General features: G+C 55.6%; 1 protein-coding gene across 3 annotated transcripts; it reads right to left on the minus strand.

Moving 5' to 3' along the window:
• Positions 1–8,110: 8,110 nt before the first annotated feature.
• Positions 8,111–18,298, minus strand: SNCB (synuclein beta). Of its 3 annotated transcripts, XM_004043056.5 has the most exons (6): positions 18,207–18,298; positions 17,460–17,589; positions 14,652–14,693; positions 14,329–14,447; positions 9,121–9,210; positions 8,111–8,750 (listed from the first exon to the last, which is right to left on the minus strand). In XM_004043056.5, the coding sequence occupies exons 2-6, from the start codon at positions 17,578–17,580 to the stop codon at positions 8,718–8,720; spliced, it is 405 nt and encodes a 134-aa protein (XP_004043104.1). In that variant the 5' UTR covers positions 17,581–17,589; positions 18,207–18,298; the 3' UTR covers positions 8,111–8,717. The 3 variants fall into 3 exon arrangements, with proteins under 3 accessions (XP_004043104.1, XP_018884116.1, XP_018884115.1); XM_019028571.3 differs by lacking the exon at positions 8,111–8,750 and having other exon boundaries at positions 9,019–9,210; positions 14,664–14,693; XM_019028570.3 differs by lacking the exon at positions 8,111–8,750 and having other exon boundaries at positions 9,019–9,210.
• Between the last annotated feature and the right edge of the window lie 234 nt (positions 18,299–18,532).

Consider the following 18,532-nt stretch of genomic DNA (forward strand, 5'->3'; position numbering starts at 1 on the left):
GAGGTCATGGGAGGGGTGTTGGCACATGGGAGGACGTACACATCAGGTACACACCAGGTAGGGAGACACAAGGGCCCTAGGCCAACCCTGAGGCACGCCAACACGAAGGGACTGGCTGGGAAAAGGAGGCTGCAGCAAAGAATGAGAAGCAGTCATCTGAGAAGCCAGAAGCAGCCCAGGAGAGTGTTATGTCTCAGAAGCCAAGGGAGAGAGTGTTCCAGAAGGCAGGAAAGTCACCACATCAAGAAGACAAGATATGGCCTGAAAGGTGTCCTCTGGACTTTGAAAGTTGATGACATGCAGTCAGTGGAGAAGCGGGGTGGAAGGCAGCCATGGTGGGAGGTAGGTTGATGAGGAAATAGGAGTAAGGAAATGGAGTGGGCAAGTAGACAACTTCCTCAGAAAGTCTGGGCTTTGAGAGAGAAAACAGGAATGACAGTCTCTCCAGATGGATGGGAGGTTGAGATGAAGGAGACTTGAAGGCATTTAAATTCTGATGGGAGGGGCCCAGTACAGAGGGAAAGGGCAAGGTGTCAGCAAAAGAGAGGACCAGGGCTGGGCCTGGATGCTCAGGTGGAAGGCGGGGATGGGATCCAGAACCCCAGGGCAGCTCCCAGACCTGGAGATAAAGATCAAAAGCATGTGGTTTATTTGTGAGGTGCAAGGACACCAGCAGGGGAGTGGGAAGGTGACCCAGGAAGGGAAGGCAGCCAGTATGAGGTTATTATTCAGTCGGCTACCACAGTGAGTGAAGCTTAATCCTGCAGGGAACTCTTGGAAAATGGGGTAAATACACATTTTGGAATTCTCCTGGCTGAGGGCAAGGGAGATGGGGTATTTATATCCCAACACCAGCAGATGTTGGTTAAGGGCCATCCCTGGAATGTGTTGCATGGGCTGTATGTTAATTCCCAGGCATTCCTGGCCCACAATGAATGTGGGCAAAGTGGGTCCCAGCAGCCTGAGAGCAGCTCTCTGACAAAGATGCAGGTACTGCTGGGAGTCCTGCTGGTGGGCACAAAAATGATAAGGGCACCCAAAGGGATGTGGTCAGAGTTCTGGCAGTGCCTGCTATGTGGACACTGGAGCCTCTTTAAAATCTGGGTCCTCTGCCATGCTCTGCAACCACTCTTGTTCCATGGGGACTTGTTGATAAAAACATTTTTAAAATGAAAATTTCCAGACAACAAAACAAAGCACTTGGTAACGCAGAGGAGGAGCTCAAAACAGGTACGGAGGCAGTTGATGTGGGTTCAGTCCTGGCTTTGCCAGTTACTAGCTGTATGGCCTTGGTTGAGGTCTCTCTTAGCCTCGATATCATCATATACAATGCTTAGCTCTCAGAGCTCTAAGGAAGATGTAGGGAGGAAAAATACACCAAGTGCCTTTGCTGTGGACAGCAGTGTTATGGCAAGCCCAGCACCGCACACCCTTTTCTGACCACGGCAACTCCATTTTCCTTGGGAGACCACCTCCCCACCCCAGCCCATGTGGTGGGATGGGATGGATCCCAGTGCCAGCTCTAGGGTGGGCAGTGACCCAGGTCACTGATTTGTTCTGGGGGGAGGGGGAGTCAGGGATGGAGCACGGAACCAAAGCCACCTGCTTCTCATACTCTCCTGGAATTTTGGGCCTTGCTGAATCGGTGTTGCATACACCTGGAATTGCTGGGGGTCATCTTTGTCCCCGTGTGGAGAGAATCCATCTGGTCCCAGGTTGTGATTCATCCTAGGGTTCAGGCTCACCCTGTGACAAACGACATGGTCACCCACACCCGTGTGAGTGTGTGTATGTATCTCGGGTTGCTCTGCCGCTGGGGAGCCATACACACTCGTACGCACCAGAAGATAAACAAGTGCCTGCAGCTCCTTGGCTGGCGCCCAGGCCGGGGGTGGAATAAACAATCCCAGTGACTTTCTGAAAAGCAAGCGTGTGTGGCAACAGGCACCATGGAGACAAGCAGACTGTACCAGAGCAGAGACAGCAGCCACCCCCCAAAGCCACCCCTGCGCGCGCACACACACACACACACACACACACACACACACACACAAAATATGTATCTTGCCCTCTTTCCCCCTCTCTTTCACATTCATATCATGTTCATATCTCCTCCATAAAGCACAATCCCCTTCTCACACCCAGGCAGCTACTCCCATTCTAGCTTTGTTTGAGGCTAAAACTTTTGAGAAGGTCTGAGACTCCCAACACAACAGCATCCACAGTTCCTGAACTCGTTGCCTGGATACTGGCCCTGGTCTAGGCCATATTTCAGCAAATTGAAGCCACTAGAGAAGGTGTGTGCTCTGTGTGTGGGGGGGGGGGGGGAGGGGGGAGGGCAGGCAGTGCCATATAAACCCAACTTTCTGTAAAGTTCTTGTGTTTGCTTCAGGGATGCACACACCACATACAAACACACACTCCTTCAAGAAATACTTACCTGTAGTTGTAGTTGGCTATGAAGATTGAAGATTTTTTTTTATTTTTTTAATTTAAAAATAAAAATAAAAAGTACTTACCCAGACCCCACACACCTGCACCCTCTGAATACTTGGATCCACACCCATCCTCCTGTGTGCCGTGTATAGCCCAGCACCCCCCCAGATGATGATAACGATGGCAGTATACCACTTACTGTACATTAGTGTTTTACAGTCATCACCTCATTCTATTTAATCCTAAAGAAAACCATCTGAGACAACACAATTATTCCCATTTCATAGGTGAGGAAACTAAAAAGTTCAGAGACATTAAGTAACTTGCCAGGGTTGCACAACTAGAAAGTAATAAAGTTGGGAGTCAAACTCTAGCCCTACTCAGACACCAACACAACGCCCTCATACATGTGCACATGCTACACACATACACATATGCACACACACGAGGAAACCCTACCTCCTCAGTCAGCCCAGATAACTGATGCACATCGGGTCACCTTCCCCACCCTGATCTCCTCACATGCACTACCCCCGGGCCCTCACAGTGCTGCACTGATGGTCATGAGAGCCCCAGCCTGGGCACACAGGCACATGGCCTGCTGCTCACACAGGCCCCCTCCCCCCTCGCTGCACCCCCCCACCCCCAGCAGCTGCAGCCCGGCCTGGATGAGGGAGGCCCCAGGATTCGGATGGGTGACTCAGGCTGAATCATGGCCCAGCTGCTCCTTGGCAGCCCTCTCTCCCATTCTGCCTGAGAACCTTTTTTTTTTTCCTTTTTCTTTTTTGAGACAGGGTCTTGCTTTGCCTAGGATGGAGTGCAGTGTCATGATCACAGCTCACTGCAGCCTCCAATACCTGAGCCCAAGCAATCCTCCCACCTCAGTTTCCCAAGTAGCTGGGACTACAGGCGTGAGCAACTGCACCCAGCTAATTTTTAGTATTTTTTGTAGACAGGGTCTTGCTATGTTGCCCAGGCTGATTTTGAACTCCTGGGCTCAAATTATCCCAGAGAGCCTATTTGGAAAGCAAAGTTGGATCTTAGGGCAGGGGACAATGAGTTGGTGGTAGACAATAAGGGATGGAGCACTTGAGAGGGAGAAATTGGGCACAAGAAGACCTCTGTGCCCTCCTCCACTCCCTGATACCCTGCAGGTACGCCCAGGCAGCCCCCACCCATGTCCCTCATTCTGCCAGGGAAAGGAGTCCTTCTGCTTGGACCCTGGCCAGGGGCTCCCTCTCTAATCTCAGGGCCGATTTTGGCTCCCCTGCCCTACCTCTTGGTCCTAACAATGACAGTAACAATAAACAATATTAACTATTCTAATTGATCACTCCCAATTTACAGCACCCTATAATTTACAAAGCACTTTCTCATCAGTATTGCATTAATTCTCCTACTAGTCCTATGGGGTGGAAATTAGCATCCTCATTTTGGGGCTCAGGAAACCAAGGCTCAGAGAGGTTATGTGAACTTCCACTGCCACAGTTGGTGGCGTGACAGAGTCAGGAAGCAAGCCTGGTCCAATCTGTGGAGTAAGCACTAGGACCAGAAGTCAAGCTGCAGTTGGGTGTGGTGGGCGCACTGTAGGAGGTAGGTGGGGGGACTGCAGGGGCATGGTAGGGTGCATGGCAGAGGGCATGGCAGATGCATGGCCAGTGGCTTGCTGTGTGGCAGGTTTGTTGTAAACTTTTTCTCTCTATCCTTCTGTAAGTAAAGAATTACAGAATGATTTATGCCTTCAAGCTTTCTTTTCAGTGTGTCAGGCTGATATCCCAAGGCTCTCAACCCCACAGCATGGAGCTTCCAGTGGGCTGCAAGACTTTTGCTTCTTGAAACCTCTATTTCCTCATCTGAAAAAATGGGTCCAAGTTTCGGGCAGGTAGGCTATTGAGAGGTGCAAGCGAAATCACGGTGCCCTTGAGGAGCCAGGAAGGACTTCCCAAAGGCCGCTGCTTGTCACATTTTGTTTTCTCTTTTTAAAAAACACGATGGGTGCTGGGCAGAGGGAGGGGTGGGCTTCTAGGAGCCTGGGGGTGGTACTAAGAGGGGAGTGGGTGACAGCTCTTCCTTCCTCCTGCCTGGGCTCGGCCTGGCCTTCCCCCACCCTCAGCCCAGAGCCTGTTTCCAGGCAACAGGATGGATGCAGGGATGGTTTGAAGGGGAGAGAGCTATAAATAGGGAAGGGAGAAAACAAAAATAAAGTTCCAGAGAAAGCTGTGGAGCTGCATTGCTGGGGGTGGGGGTGGGGAGACCGACGAACAGTGGGGACGGGGGACAGTCCCCAGCCCTCCATCAGTGGGAGAGGGCAGTTTTCAGGTTAGCCACCCAGCAAGGGTCCTCAGGGTGCTGACATGGGTGGGAAGGCAGTCTCTGTGTGCACAGCAAAGCAGGATGGGGGTGAGGAGGAGAAATCACTTCCAGTCAGAGGACTAACAAAAGCTCAGAAGAGGGAGGGTTGCGGCAGGCAGAGGTGACGGCCGCTGTCTGGATGGAGGAGGAGGCAGGCAGATAAAGGGAAATCATGGGCCAGGTAAGGTGGGGTTGGATCCACAGATCTCAGGAGGCCTGGCTGGGCTCAGCCTGATGGCCACACTGCTGGGGACACACAGACACAGCGAGGTGGGCTTTTCCTCCATCTGCGACACTTGCCGCCCCCCAGGTCTTCCCATACCACCCTCTTCTCCATCAGGTTTCAGCTCCAACCTCCCCTCCTCAGACAACTCAGACAACTGACCTGGCAGCCTTCTTTTCTTTCTTTCTTTCTTCTTTTTTTTTTTTAGACGGAGTCTCGCTCTGTCACCCAGGCTGGAGTGCAGTGGCTCCATCTCCGCTCACTGCAAACTCCGCCTCCCGAGTTCACGCCATTCTCCTGCCTCAGCCTCCCGAGTAGCTGGGACTACAGGCACCTGCCACCACGCCCGGCTAATTTTTTGTATTTTTAGTAGAGACGGGGTTTCACCATGTTAGCCAGGATGGTCTCGATCTCCTGACCTCGTGATCCGCCCGCCTCGGCCTCCCAAAGTGCTGGGATTACAAGTGTGAGCCACCGTGTCCGGCCCGTGGCCGCCTTATTTTAAGGTTGCTCACCACCTCCTCTTCGTCACATTCTATCACACCGCTCTGCTTTGTTCTTCGTAAAACTCAAGATTATCTTGTTCCATGTATTTGTTGACCATTTTGTGATCACTAGGTGAGCTCTAGTCGGAGCAGTGACCTGAGGGCTGTTCCCTGCAGCCCCTCCTCCATCTAAGGACAGAGCATTTGCGCCACGCACACTGTCGGACTAAACGAACCCGCAACACGGGTACATGCGTGAACACTGATGCAGACACAGCACACTTCATGCCCATACCACCTTTGTAAGTGTGCACACACAGCTCAAACCCACCCACATACACAACCTCGGTCCCTGGCTCCATGAAATTGCGCAAGTGTCCGTAATCTCCATGCTGCTACCTCCACATTTTCCTGTGTCTTTTGTTTATCTCCCCTCAGAGGCAAAGCAGGCCCCTTTTGGAAATTCCAAAGGAGTTGGGCTTTGGAGACAGGCTTGGGGCCAAATGTGGCCTTTGCCACTTCCTAGCAATGGTGACAGTGGGCAGGTAACTGCCTCTCCAGCCTTCATTCCTTCATCCATAAATTGGGGGTAAAAAACAAGAAAGACTTGAGGGCAGTTTCTAGTGAAATTACTGGAGATAAGCGTTTCATGGATATACTGTGCACTTGGGAAATGGCTTGGTCCCTGTCACCAGAGAGAGCCCATGAGATGCGTGGGCTCTCACATGCACACGGTCAAGGCTTCTGACACGAGGCTGGTATCTTGACTGACACTTCTAGGCCTGTGCCTGGAATGCATTGACCCTGGCAGATGACAACACTGGTCTCTGAGCAGAACCATTCTCAGTGGGACCAGGTGTGAGGGTTGGCACCCAGGAAGCAGGAATGAATCTCCCCACAAGCCAGATGGCAAACCTGGTTTTGGCGTTTAAAAATGGGGATCAGGTGCTGGTAGCTGGATTGGAGGCGGCAAACTCAGTCTTTAGGGGCCACGCAGTGCATGAAAATGAGTGAAGTGGATGGGTGTGATACAAAAGGAGGGGAAGGGACTGTGACCAACTGGAAGTGTGTCCAGCCTAAAGGCATTCAAATTTTACAATTTTAAAACCTTGTGCTCGCAAATCAAACATATCTACAGGCCAAATTCAGCCTGAGGGCCACGAGTTTGCAATCCCCACGGATTGTGGGTTGTGAGTAGCATCTTAATTCAACCAAAAGGGATCTGGAGCTCCTGGCATCCTCACGTAAGTGACTCAGAGAATCCAAGCCCACCGGTTTGTTCCCCCCCCCCCCCCCCCGCCACCCCACCCGCCTCACGTCTGCCAGCTGCCTCCTACTTCCGGAAATAAAGGTCCCTACCCTGCGGGCCAAGGTGACCTGAGCAGAACGGTCTCCCGCAGCGTTCAAGGCCTTCTTTCCAGCTTGGCACCACTTCTTGCCCCCAACAACTCAGGGAAAGAGGAGGCGCTAACACTCGGGGGCTAACTGAATAGAGCAACCTTCTTCCAGCTAGAGGCTGGGGGGCGAGGCAGGCTTGCGGCACGGAATTGAGGTCGCACCGAGGTTTAGAATAGGGCAGGGTCTTGCGCAGGCGAGTTTGGGGGCCTCTGCGGCATAGCCACGCCAAGATCCCGTCCGGGTGGGGGCGGGGCCTCTGCGGGACGGGGCGGGGCCTCGGTGCAAGCGCGGAGAGAGGGCCTCTGCGGCAAGACGGCAGGGGCGGGGCCTCGCGCAGGGACTGCCTATGCCAATAAAGGCAGCGCATGGGGGGCGGTGCCTCTGCGCGGAGCCAGCAGTATCTCCGCCCCCATCTTTCTCACTCTGAGGCGGTGTTGGGGGCCCCCTAGTGCTGATCCTGATCCGCTCAAGGCTCCCGGGCGGCATCCCAGACCTCTGCGGGCCCTCGCCCACCTCAAACTTTCGGCCTCAAACATTCCGGCGCCTTCGTGGGGGTGGGAGGGTGGAGCACCGGAGGCCAGGGCTCTGCTGGCTGCAGGGGCAGTTGCCCATTTCCCTTCCCCCTAGACAAGTTTTTCTGCTTTGGGCAGGTGCGCGCGGGGCTTTGTGCGTGTCCACGTTCTGGAGTGGGAGAGGTCTTTCAGCGCTCGAATGGGAGCACGCTGGTCTGCACGTGTTGGCCAGCGTGCATGCACGCGTGTTTGCACGCTCGCGCGGCCAGAGTGCGCACACTCGGGTTCGCGCATATGGACCCACGGACAGGCACGCGGGTCCGCACGTGAGTGGGCATCGGCGCGCCTGCGCTACCTGTGCGGCCAGTTGTGAGCCCTTCCGCCCCAACGCTGCGGCGGCATGGGGCTTCCCTAGATCCTGCACTCCCAGCTGGCACTTTAGGGACTAGCAGGAGGCGCCCGAGGCCACCTTCCCGCCTCCCAGACAACTGCGTGTCCCAGCCCCGGGGGCACCCTCCCCGACCTGCCATCCGGGGGACAGAGTGGGAGATGGAGACGCGAAGCCAGAGGTGGCCAGTCTTGTACCTGGGCTGTGTGTGCCAGACCCCAAAGAGCACAGAGGGGGAGGCTGGGACCTGGAAGACCCGCCGCCACGTGTCGCCCCCACCCGGCGCCCAACCCAGCCCTGCCGGTGCGGCTCTGGCTACAGACAGATTAGCTTTATTCATGGACTCTCGGGGGGGGGCGGCCGGGCCCACCCGCCCGGGACACGCTCACATGGGGGGGATGGGGACTCTCCATGCCACAATCACAACACACGACGCCCGCGTTCGGACAGGGCCGGCTGGGATGGGGGGCCGGGGACATGGCACAGCCTGGCTCCTGGTTTTGATTTAAAAAAAAAAAGGTTCTCGAGGTTAATGGGAGTCGGGCGAGGTGCTCTGGGGCTGCCCGGGGGCCGCTTGGAGAGCCACTGTCGGGGATCGGGGAGGAGCCATCGCTCGGATCTTCGTTTAAAAACACATAGAACATGCTACATCCGCGCAGACGCTGGATGGGAGGAGGCAACACTGGAGGGGCGAGGCTCCCAGCCGCGGCCGCAACCCTGGCCCTGTCCACGCCCCGGGGTTGGACGCGGGCGGGTAGGACAGACAGATGGACAGACACTAACACAGGCTCCGAGGGGGTTGCCTCAGAGCGGAAGGAAGATCTCGTGATTGGGGAGAAGGAGTCAAAGGACAGCCCTGGCTCTGGGGGGCGGGGCAGGGACAGGGACAGAATTGTGCTGCTGGTGGGGGCTCTCCTGGGCCCCTACGCCTCTGGCTCATACTCCTGATATTCCTCCTGCATCACCGGGATGGGGGTGGAGTAGAGAAGAGCAAAAAGGAGGAGGAGTTTGAGACCAAGTGGCCAAGCCCTGGCCCAAGAACCCTCTCCCTCAAGGAGGAATAGCACATTCCCCTTTTCCTGGGCAGGGGAGGAGCCTGGAAGTTGGGGACAACAGAGAATTCTTGAGCAGGTGTGCCTGGGGCCCAGCGCTAGACCCTATCTGCCCTCTCCTCCCTGCTCCCACCTCCTGGGGCCTGGGTTCTAGAAGAGGGATGTCAAGCTCCCTGGCCCAACCATCTCATGCCAGGGATGTCCCACCCCAGCTAGGGACGGCAGCAATCATCCTGGATTCCCAAAGTCCCGCCCAGCCCTGCTGCCCCCTCACCTGGGGTGGGTCCTCATAACTCTCCCCTTCTGGCTCCATCAGGGGCTCAATCAGTGGCTCCTCAGCAGCTTCCTGGGCCACTTCCTCTGGCTGTGGGCAGAAAAGGTCAAGACTCATGAGGACAGCCAGGATGCCCCCCAAATTCCCACACTGATAAGCTTTGGGTGGGTTGGAGTAGGGAAGGCTAGGGTGGGTTGGCAGAGCAAGGATAATTTCTAATTCAGTTGTTTATTTGGAGTGCCTTGGAAGTGGGATGGAGGTGAAGGGGGAAATTCCCCCGAATCACAGTGGAAGTGGCAGCGTGGAGTGGGAGCTGGCTCTCCACACCGCTCCCCCAATGCCTGGCAGCCTCCGCACTTCCACCATTTGGGTACTCAGTCACCAGCTTACGCCTCATCCTTTGTGTCAGGCTCTGTGCTGGGCATCGGGACCCCAGAGATAACCCTCAGGCTCCCCTGGGCTGAAGGGAGCTGGAGGCTCAGGGACAGGGCTGGGCAGGGGCTCTGAGCCATTCCCCCGCCACCTTCCACTCATCCCTCCCCCAGGCCCTGTGTGGCCTCGTTTCTTCAGCTGTTGCTATTTTAAGATAAGCTGGAAGCCACAGCTCGTGGTGTTGCTTGGATGTGTGAGCTAAGACTCTCCCCTCCCCGCTGTATCTGCTGCCCAGACAGGCGCAGACCAGCGGGCATGCATGTGGGCGGGCTGCCAGACACATGGCCAGCCACCTGCAGGCGACCACATATATGTGAACAAACACGGGACTGAGCTGGCTGCACACACGAACACACGCGATAGCTTAGGATCCATGCACAGCCTGTGCAGTGCCTCATGTCGGGCTGGCACACGCCTGGGATCCCGGAGCATTGGTGCTGGGGAAAGCCTGCCCTGACCACGTCTGCACCCTGGGTGTCCCAGCTCCATCCAGGCAGCGTCAGCTCCTTCACATTACCTGTCTAAGTGGGCCCTGTGGGCACATGAGTTTCCAGCTCCTGACCTGGCTCATTTCCCCACTGCACAGATGGGTATGCCAAGGCCCAGGAGGTGGGGAAATGTTAGTTTGCCCCCAAGTCACCCAGCTATGACCAGAACCCAGGGATGGAATGTAGTGCTAAAAATGCCAGCTTGATAGCTGGGCGCTGTGGTGCGTGCCTGTAGTCCCAGCTACTTGGGAGGCTGAGGCAGGAGAATCGCTTGAACCCGGGAGGCGGAGGTTGCAGTGAGCCAAGATCGCACCACTGCACTCCGGCCTAGGTAACAGAGTGAGACTCCATCTCAACAAAACAAAACAAAACAAAACAAAACAAAACAAAACAAAACAAAACAAGCCAGCTTGAGCACATTGTTTGGAAACAACCCAAATGTCCAACATCAGGAGAATGGATGTGTGCCTTGTGACCTAACGACACAATGGAATACTACACAAGAATGAAGAACAACAATGCATACAAGAGCAGGGCTGAGTCTCACAAGCTTCCTGATGAATGGAGGAAGCCAGATACAGAACAGAAGAGCATGGCCTTCATGATAACTTTTTTTTTTTTTTTTTTTGAGACAGTCTGACTCTGTGGCCCAGGCTGGCGCGCAGTGGTGTGATCTCGGCTCACCGCAACCTCAACCTCCTGGGTTCCAGCGATTCTCCTGCCTCAGCCTCCCAAGTAGCTGGGATTACAGGCATGTGCCACTGCATCTGGCTAATTTTTGTATTTTTAGTAGAGATGGGGTTTCGCCATGTTGGTCAGGCTGTTCTCAAACTCCTGACCTCAGGTGATCTGCCCACCTCGGCCTCATGCTTGGGATTACAGGCATGAGCCACTGTGCCCAGCCTCATGATAACATTTACAAGAAGTCAAAAAACACCCAACTAATGTGCTGATAGAAGCCAGGAAGCAAGGCCAGGCATAGTGGCTCACACCTGTTACCACTCCCAGCGTTTTGGGAGGTCAAGGTGGGCAGATCACTTGAGGTCAGGAGTTTGAGACTAGCCTGGCCAACATGGTGAAACCCATCTCTACTAAATATACAAAAATTAGCTGGGCATGGTGGTGCACGCCTGTAGTCTCAGTTACTCAGGAGGCTGAGGCAAGAGCATTGCTTGAACCCAGGAGGTGAAGGTTTCAGTGAGCTGAGATTGTGGCACTGCACTCCAGCCTGGGCAACAGAGCGAGACTCCGTCTAAAAAAAAAAGTCAGAAAGCAGTTCCCCTTGGAGGGCAATAGGCAGGGCCAGGACTGAGGGGAGGTGGGTGAGGCTCCTGGAGTGTAGATGTTAGGGAGGCCTGGCCTCCGTCTCCTGGCCATGCAAGTGAGACTCCATGAGTGAGTGCCCCAGACACCTCTTTTGTCTCCCCCTAGTCCTGGCCCTGGGGATAGGAACTGGAAGGGGTCACAAGGTGGGGTCCTGGGGGGTAGTGTTCTGTCTCGAGCTGGCTACTGGTTACAAGGGGAGTTCCCTTTGTGAACATTTCATGGAGCTGCCAGTTTTCCGCATGTACATTGTACTTCAATAAAAAGTTCACTTAAAAAAAAAACCATAGCCTGTAATCCCAGATACTTGGAGGGCTGAGGCAGGAGGATTGCTTGAGCCCAGGAGTTCAAGATCAGCCTGGGCAACATAGCAGGACCCCATCTCAGAAAACAAACAAACAACCCCAGCCTGGTCACCTGGTGGCTACCTGGCATCAGGCAAGTCATTTTGCTTCTAATCTCAGCAGCCTTGCATGGGAAACGAGGCTGGTGAGGATTCCATGATGATGGATGGAAAGCATGCTCAAAGCAGAGAGTCTCAGAAATGCAGACCATGGGTCTGCATGAGTCCCCCATGCCGCTGGTGGCCCAAGGGGCTGTTGTCTGTGTTATAACTCTATGATCTTGGGCTCCCTTGGGAGGGTAGCCTTGAGGTGTCAACAAGCACCAGAAGGAGAAAGGTGACCAGAGAGAAATGATTCTGTGCAAACACCCATCACAGCCTGGGGCTGACAGGCTGAACCTGCCTCTCTTTTGCACCCCAGCTCGCAGCCCTAGGACTGGCCCTGTGCCATCACCAAGCGACCCCAGTGACATGGCCTGAGCTTATCCTCCTGACCACCTTATAAGGGAGGCAGGCAGGAACTGGGGTCTTGGGTAAGTGACTTCACTTCTCTAAACCTCAGTCTCTTCATCTGTAAAATGGGCTGGTTATGGTGCCACATTGGGAAGAGTCAATGAGTTAGTTCATCTAGAGTCAAACATCTAGGACAGTGCCTGCTCATGAAAGAGATCAATGAATGGAAGTGATTATTGGTAACATGATTATAAGAAATGGGAAGTCATGGCCGGGTGCAGTGGCTCATGCCTGTAATCCCAGCACTCTGGGAGGCCGAGGCAGGTGGATCACCTGAGGTCAGGAGTTCGAGACCAGCCTGGCCAACATGGTGAAACCCCGTCTCTACTAAAAATACAAAAAATTAGCCGGGTGTGGTAGCGGGTGCCTGTAATCCCAGCAACTTGGGAGGCTGAGGCAGGAGAATTGCTAGAATCCAGGAGGCAGAGGTTGCAGTGAGCCAAGATCGTGCCATTGCTCTCCAGCCTGGGCAACAAGAGCAAAACTCCATCTCAAAAAAAAAAAAAAAAAAAGAAAAAAGAAAAAAAAAAAACAAATGGGAAGTCATACAGATAGTAAAATGCAGAGACAGGGCTTGAACTAGAACTTCTGAGTCAAGATCCTGACTTCCAACAGTGGAAGGAACCAACTGTGCAAAATGACAGGAGTGGAGGGCAGCGTGGGGTCTCCCACAGCCTGGTGGATGCACTCATGCTGAACGTACACTGATCACCCAAACCAGACGCTGCAGAAGGAGCCCCCATCCCCATGGAGGCAGGGTCTGCATGTGTCCATGGACAGACACAGAGCATTCACAGCGAATGCCTGCACACACATGTCATGGGGGGTCCACTTCCAGGCACACCTGTGGTCACAGGATCCCCTGCAGGCAGACCCAGGCTGCTTGCGTGATCATGTGGCCACAGTCTCTTGCGGGGCATTCACTGTATGCAAACCCAGCTCTTTATATCCATGGTTTTCATAGTCTGCTCCCTGGAACTGTGGCATCAACCTCACCCGGGTACTTGTTAGAAACGTAAATCCTCCAGCCCCACCTCAGACCTACTGAATCAGAAATTCTAACGATGGGGCCAACAATCTGTATTTTAACCTGGCCTCTTGGTGATTGATACACACTCAAGCTTTGAGAATATCTAATCTACATTATCTCCAATCTCCATGAGATTCCTATTGTGTTCACTCGCATTTTACAAGTGAACTATCAAGTTCAGAGACATGGTGGGAACTGCCCAGGGTCACACAGCCAGGAAGTAGTGGAGTTAGGATTCAAACCCAGCTGAGGTTGGGGGTAGGTGGGTTCAGAGCTCACAACTCTTAACCCCCTCTTATCAGGGGGTCCTAGTAGGGGGATCTGTCTCCATGCACACATGAGAGGTTCCCAGGGCTCCCCTGGGGAAACACAACTGCACAGATCACACCCACCCCAGCATAGCTCCCACCTGCTCCAACCTGCCTCAGGGCCTTGGTACTTGCTGTTCCTACAGCCTGAAATTCGCTTCCCACACATCTCAAGGCTGCCTCTGTCATCCCTTGGGTGTCAGCTCAAATGGTTCTTCCTCAGAGAAGCCTTCCCAGCCAAAATAGCCCTCTCACCCCTTGCCTGTCTGTCCCATCGCCCTCTCTGTCTTTTCTCTGTAGCACTTATCCCCGTGGAAAGCATCCTGCCTGCTGGCTTGCGTTTTACTCTCTTCTCCCACTACAATGTCAGCTGCAGGAACGTAGGAACCTATTCACTGCGGCAGACTCTACAACAATTCCTCTCTGGCATGGATATTTGTTGAATGAAAAGAAATGAATGAACAATCATTGACACATGCAGACGTGGCCAGAAGTCATCTGGGTCACGCTGGCAAGCAGGATACATGCAGACAGCCAGGTCTGGGTCCCCATCACCGGGAGCATCACACCCATGCACGCCTTTATTCAGATGCATTCTGAGCTGAGTCTAGCACGGGCCTGCAGGATGGGAGGCAAAGTGGCTTGTGTTCCAAGCTGGTGGCAGGATTAGGGGGGCGGGGATGGTGACAGGTTTATTTGTGTGCCTGGTGTGTGTGTGTGTGTGTGTGTGTGTATGTTTGCGTGCATGTGCGGGTCAGGAGGATCGCTTACCTTCAGATCAGTAGGGAATTCCTCCTTCTTCACCAGTCCTGTGGCTGCTGCGATGTTCCCTGCCCCAGAGAACACAGCTCCTCCAAGATGTGAGGCCTGTTCCTTGGTTTTTTCAGCCACTGGAGCAGGGAGGGGGTTGAGGAAGGGGTTTGGGAGCCCGGGGGAACCACTGATGCCCCGCCTTGTAGTATCCCAGGGCCTGCCCTCCCCACGGCGCATTCCCGCAGAAGGCTTGGGAGTCTCCCCCGCCCCTGCCCTCTGGTTCCCGGCCAGATCATCCGCCTAAGTGAGAGAAGGGGCTGGTGCCAGGGCTGGGCTGGTACCTGAAGCCACACCTTGTACCACACCTTCTCGGGTCTTGCTTCCTGCAGGGAGAAAAAGCGGCACATTTAAGGACTCTGTGCTGAGGGAACAGAAACTCCAGCACAGCATGGTGATTACAGAGTGGGCATCCCGGCCCCATCACTGCCTCCTTGGGTCCCCACATCCTACAACCTGCACCCCCATGTTAACCCCCGTCTTATCACTGCACTGGGCCCCACACCTCTGTCTGCAAGGGTTGCAGTTCTGTCCCACCTGATGCGATACCCACCCCTCTAGTGGATGTTGGCTGACGGCCAGTGCTGTGTCAAGTCCTCTGCCTGCCCTGCTGCACTTCACTTTTCCCCAGCCCTGGGAGGCAGGTGCTGTTATTGTCCCCGTTTCAAGGATGGAAGCTCAGTGTGGGTTCCACCACTAGGAAGTGGCTGAACTGACATTCAAGTTCAGGCCTTTCTGACCCTAAAACTTCAGCTACCAACCACTCTAATAGCATGTAGCCCAGGATAGGAGGCAGGTGGGGGGTGGGAGTAGGGGTGGAGCTGGGAGGCCACAAAGCCATGTATTTTGAAAGGTTCCCCTTGTGCCCCATGCACCACTGCCCATAGCCCACTGCCCCACTCCATTTCCTCTAAAGATTCTCTTCTCCTAACGAGGGTGCAAACCCCTTCTTCTGGCCAAAGTAGGGGGTGTCAGGCTCAGGGTGGGTCTAAAGGTGATGTGCAGATTGTAACTGGCACCCATGGCATTGGCCGGGCCTTCCTCGGAGGGTAGCAACTTGATAACTTCAAAATGGCTGGGGGCCGCTGGGAAGGCCAGAGGGCCTGATCTGGGCTGGAGGATGAGAGCCGGGAACAGGGTGGGGAATATCCCGTCTGACAATTTGGCAACACAGACAACAGTGATGGAGCCAGAACTGGGTGTCTAGGCAGACTGAGCCTGGCAGGGGGGTGGGGGAAGAGGCTGGTGTGGGAAGACAGGGTTCTCAGGGCGAAGGCCAACCAGCACCCAGAGACAGGAGGGGCAGGCTGCATGCTCCCCTTTCACTCCTCCCACAAAACATCAGTTTCCACCTACTCTGTGCCAGGCCCTGGGCCAATCGCTCACTGTCTGAAGTGGGTAAGAGAAGAACAGATTCAGTTCCTGGACCTCAAGTAGTGGGGAGATGACTTCCAACCTCCAAGGACTGACTATGTGAGGAGGGAAGGGACACTGCCTGGGCCTTGAGAAATGGGGAACAGATGGACATCAGAAAGGAGATTGCAGAGGGTATCCCAGGCCCAGGGACCCACACAGACAAAGCAGAGCAATGTGCTTTCAGGACAGTCCATGTGCCAGGAGCCATGGGTGTGGTGGGAAACGTAGACTGAGGCAGGACCATGAAGGGCACTGAATGCCAGGGTACAGGGAGCCGAGGCTTTAACTTGTAGGAACTGGGGTCCATCAGGGGCTCCCAGGCAGAGGCAGGAGCAGGAAGTGCCAATCTAAGGGGAAGAGCAGCATGGCTTGGAGGGGCCAAGTCTGTTATGAGAGAGAGAGTGTCAGAGAGCCAGAGGCCAGCAGGAATGAAAGACCTTGGGGAGGAGGCAGGAGGGAGGCCAGAGCTGGGATCAAGCAGCCATGCACTTTAGCCTTCTCCCAGTCTCCATTGCCACCGCCCTCGCCCCTGCCACCCTCATCCTGTGGCCTCATCAGGCCTCCCTGCAGTTGTTCTGTCCCCAGAGGCCCAAGTGACCGTTCTAATCACATCATGGCAGTCCCTTGCTTACAATCTCTCGTGGCCATCATAACAACGTTTTGCCCCGGCCTGCAAAGGGCCCTCGTGAACTGTCTCCTGCCCATCGCTCTGACCTCACCTCCTACCACTACTTCCTGCCCTGCCCCCAGCTCACCCCAGGGCCTTTGCACCTGGCTTTTCTGCAGCCCTGCCCCCCTCTTATTACTCAGAGATGAGGCATTCTCTTCCGGGAGCCACTGGATGTCAACTTGCACTGCTGAAATGCTCTGTATCACCATCAGGAGATCAGGAACAATTCTTTCCTGTTCACTGTGAAACCTCAGCATCCGCAGGATGCCTGGCACATAGTAAGTGGACACAAAATATTTTTCAAATGGCCACAATCCAAATATGCCACGACCCTGGGCAAGTTATCCAACCCTGGCCTTTCTTCTGATACCAGCCGGTGGTTGCAAGGAAAGTGGACGGGGAAGAGAGCTGGCAAAGGTAAAACCACAAGAGTCGTGATGCAGGTGGACCTGGAACGCAACTCAACTCGGCCTTGGAGGTGCTGGAGGGAGGCGCCACAAGGGGAGGGGTGCGGCTTCAGAATCTATAAAGCTCCGTTCAAACCCCAGCTTCAGCATTTACCAGCTGCTGACCTTGGGCAAGGTACTTAGATCTCTGGGAAGCCCAGTTTCCCTTATCTGTAGAATGGGCCGGAGCATTACATGAGGAAATGGATGTTATGACATTTTACCCAGTACTTGGCGTACAGAAAGTATTCAACACCAGATAACTATTAATAATGGTAAAAAGGATAAGAAAAAGGAGGCTGTCTGCTTTCATCACTGCACCGGTCCCTGGGCTTTCAGCTGGAGCACCCCCCTCATCAGCCCGCCCCGTGTCCCCATTTCCGGATGCAGACCCAGGCTTCTATGGGCTGGCTATGTCCCCTGTGACCCCTGCTGACCTCGCCCCATCTGCTGACTCATATTCTCCTGCCCAGAACCCCCCTCCCCGGGACCCAGCCCCAGCTCCACACTCTTGGGGGACCCCCAGCCCTGCAGCCCCAGAAACCCCGCCCCTCGCCCACCGACGTAGAGGACGCCCTCCTTGGTCTTCTCCGCCGCCTCGGTGACCCCCTGCTTGGTTTTCTCCGCGGCTGCCACAACGCCCTCCTTGGCCATGGACAGGCCCTTCATGAACACGTCCATCCTGGCGGCCTGGGGAGGGCGATACACGGGCACCGGTGCACTGGCCCCGCACTCTCACCTCAGCCCCTCCCGCGGGACGCAGGTGCCCCCCCTACTCCCGAGACCACGGCGCCCTTCTGGACCCTGAGCCCCCTCCCGCTTTCCCCCCATCCCACCCCACTCCCCAGTGCGAAGCCTCAGGGCCGCGGAGAGTCCTAGCGTCCTTGAAACCCGGGGACGCGGGAGGGGCCACTGCCTCGGTTATCCGGGCCCTGCAACCTGCAGCCCCGTCGAACCGGAGTGCTGGGTTCGGCGCGAAGATCCAGGACCCGCCTGTACACGCACGGCACAGTCACACGGTCATGCACACAAACATACACCACGGACAAGCTCACATGCACACACAGGACACGCAGACGCTCCAACGCGCACGAATACCCCGACCCACACGGGCGCGGACACACGTCCCCACAGCCGCCCGGGCAGCTGCAAACACCGGAGCATACTCACATACTCCGGGGTGCACACTGACGCGCATCCCCCGGATCCCCCTCCATTTTCCATCCCCTTCCCCAGCTCCCTCCTGCCGCCCCAGTCCCCTCTCCATCCTCATCCCGTTCCCCATCCCCGGCGCGCGGCCGCCTCACCTGGATGCGGGGCCGGGGCTGGGGATGGAGCGGCGGCTGCGGCGGGCGGACGCGGAGGCTCCGCTAGGCCAGGCCGGGGTGGACTAGGGGCCGGAGGGGGGATAGGGCCGGGGTCAGGCGCTGGGGTCGCGGGTCCTGAGCAGGAGCGCAGCAGTGCCCCGGTCTCGGGTGCGTAGCCAGCCACCGCTCGTTCCTCGCGCCCTGCGAGCTCGCGCGCTCCGGCTCCGGCTCCGGCGCTGCGGCAGCTCTGAGCTCAGCGCCCCCCCTGGCGGCCGCGCCGCCCCTTCGGCCTGACTGACAGGGGGCGGGGAGGGTGACAGCGCGTA

This window comes from Gorilla gorilla, chromosome 4 (assembly GCF_029281585.2).
Source record: "Gorilla gorilla gorilla isolate KB3781 chromosome 4, NHGRI_mGorGor1-v2.1_pri, whole genome shotgun sequence".
NCBI lineage: Eukaryota > Metazoa > Chordata > Mammalia > Primates > Hominidae > Gorilla > Gorilla gorilla.

Excerpts from the sequence above, each read along its gene's own strand:
- SNCB (XM_019028570.3), bottom strand. The coding sequence starts at position 17,580 with ATGGACGTGTTCATGAAGGGCCTGTCCATGGCCAAGGAGGGCGTTGTG. Across the intron at positions 14,694-17,459 it reads GGAGGGCGTCCTCTACGTCG|GAAGCAAGACCCGAGAAGGT; the intron begins GTGGGCGAGGGG and ends TTCTCCCTGCAG. Across the intron at positions 9,211-14,328 it reads AATTCCCTACTGATCTGAAG|CCAGAGGAAGTGGCCCAGGA; the intron begins GTAAGCGATCCT and ends TTCTGCCCACAG.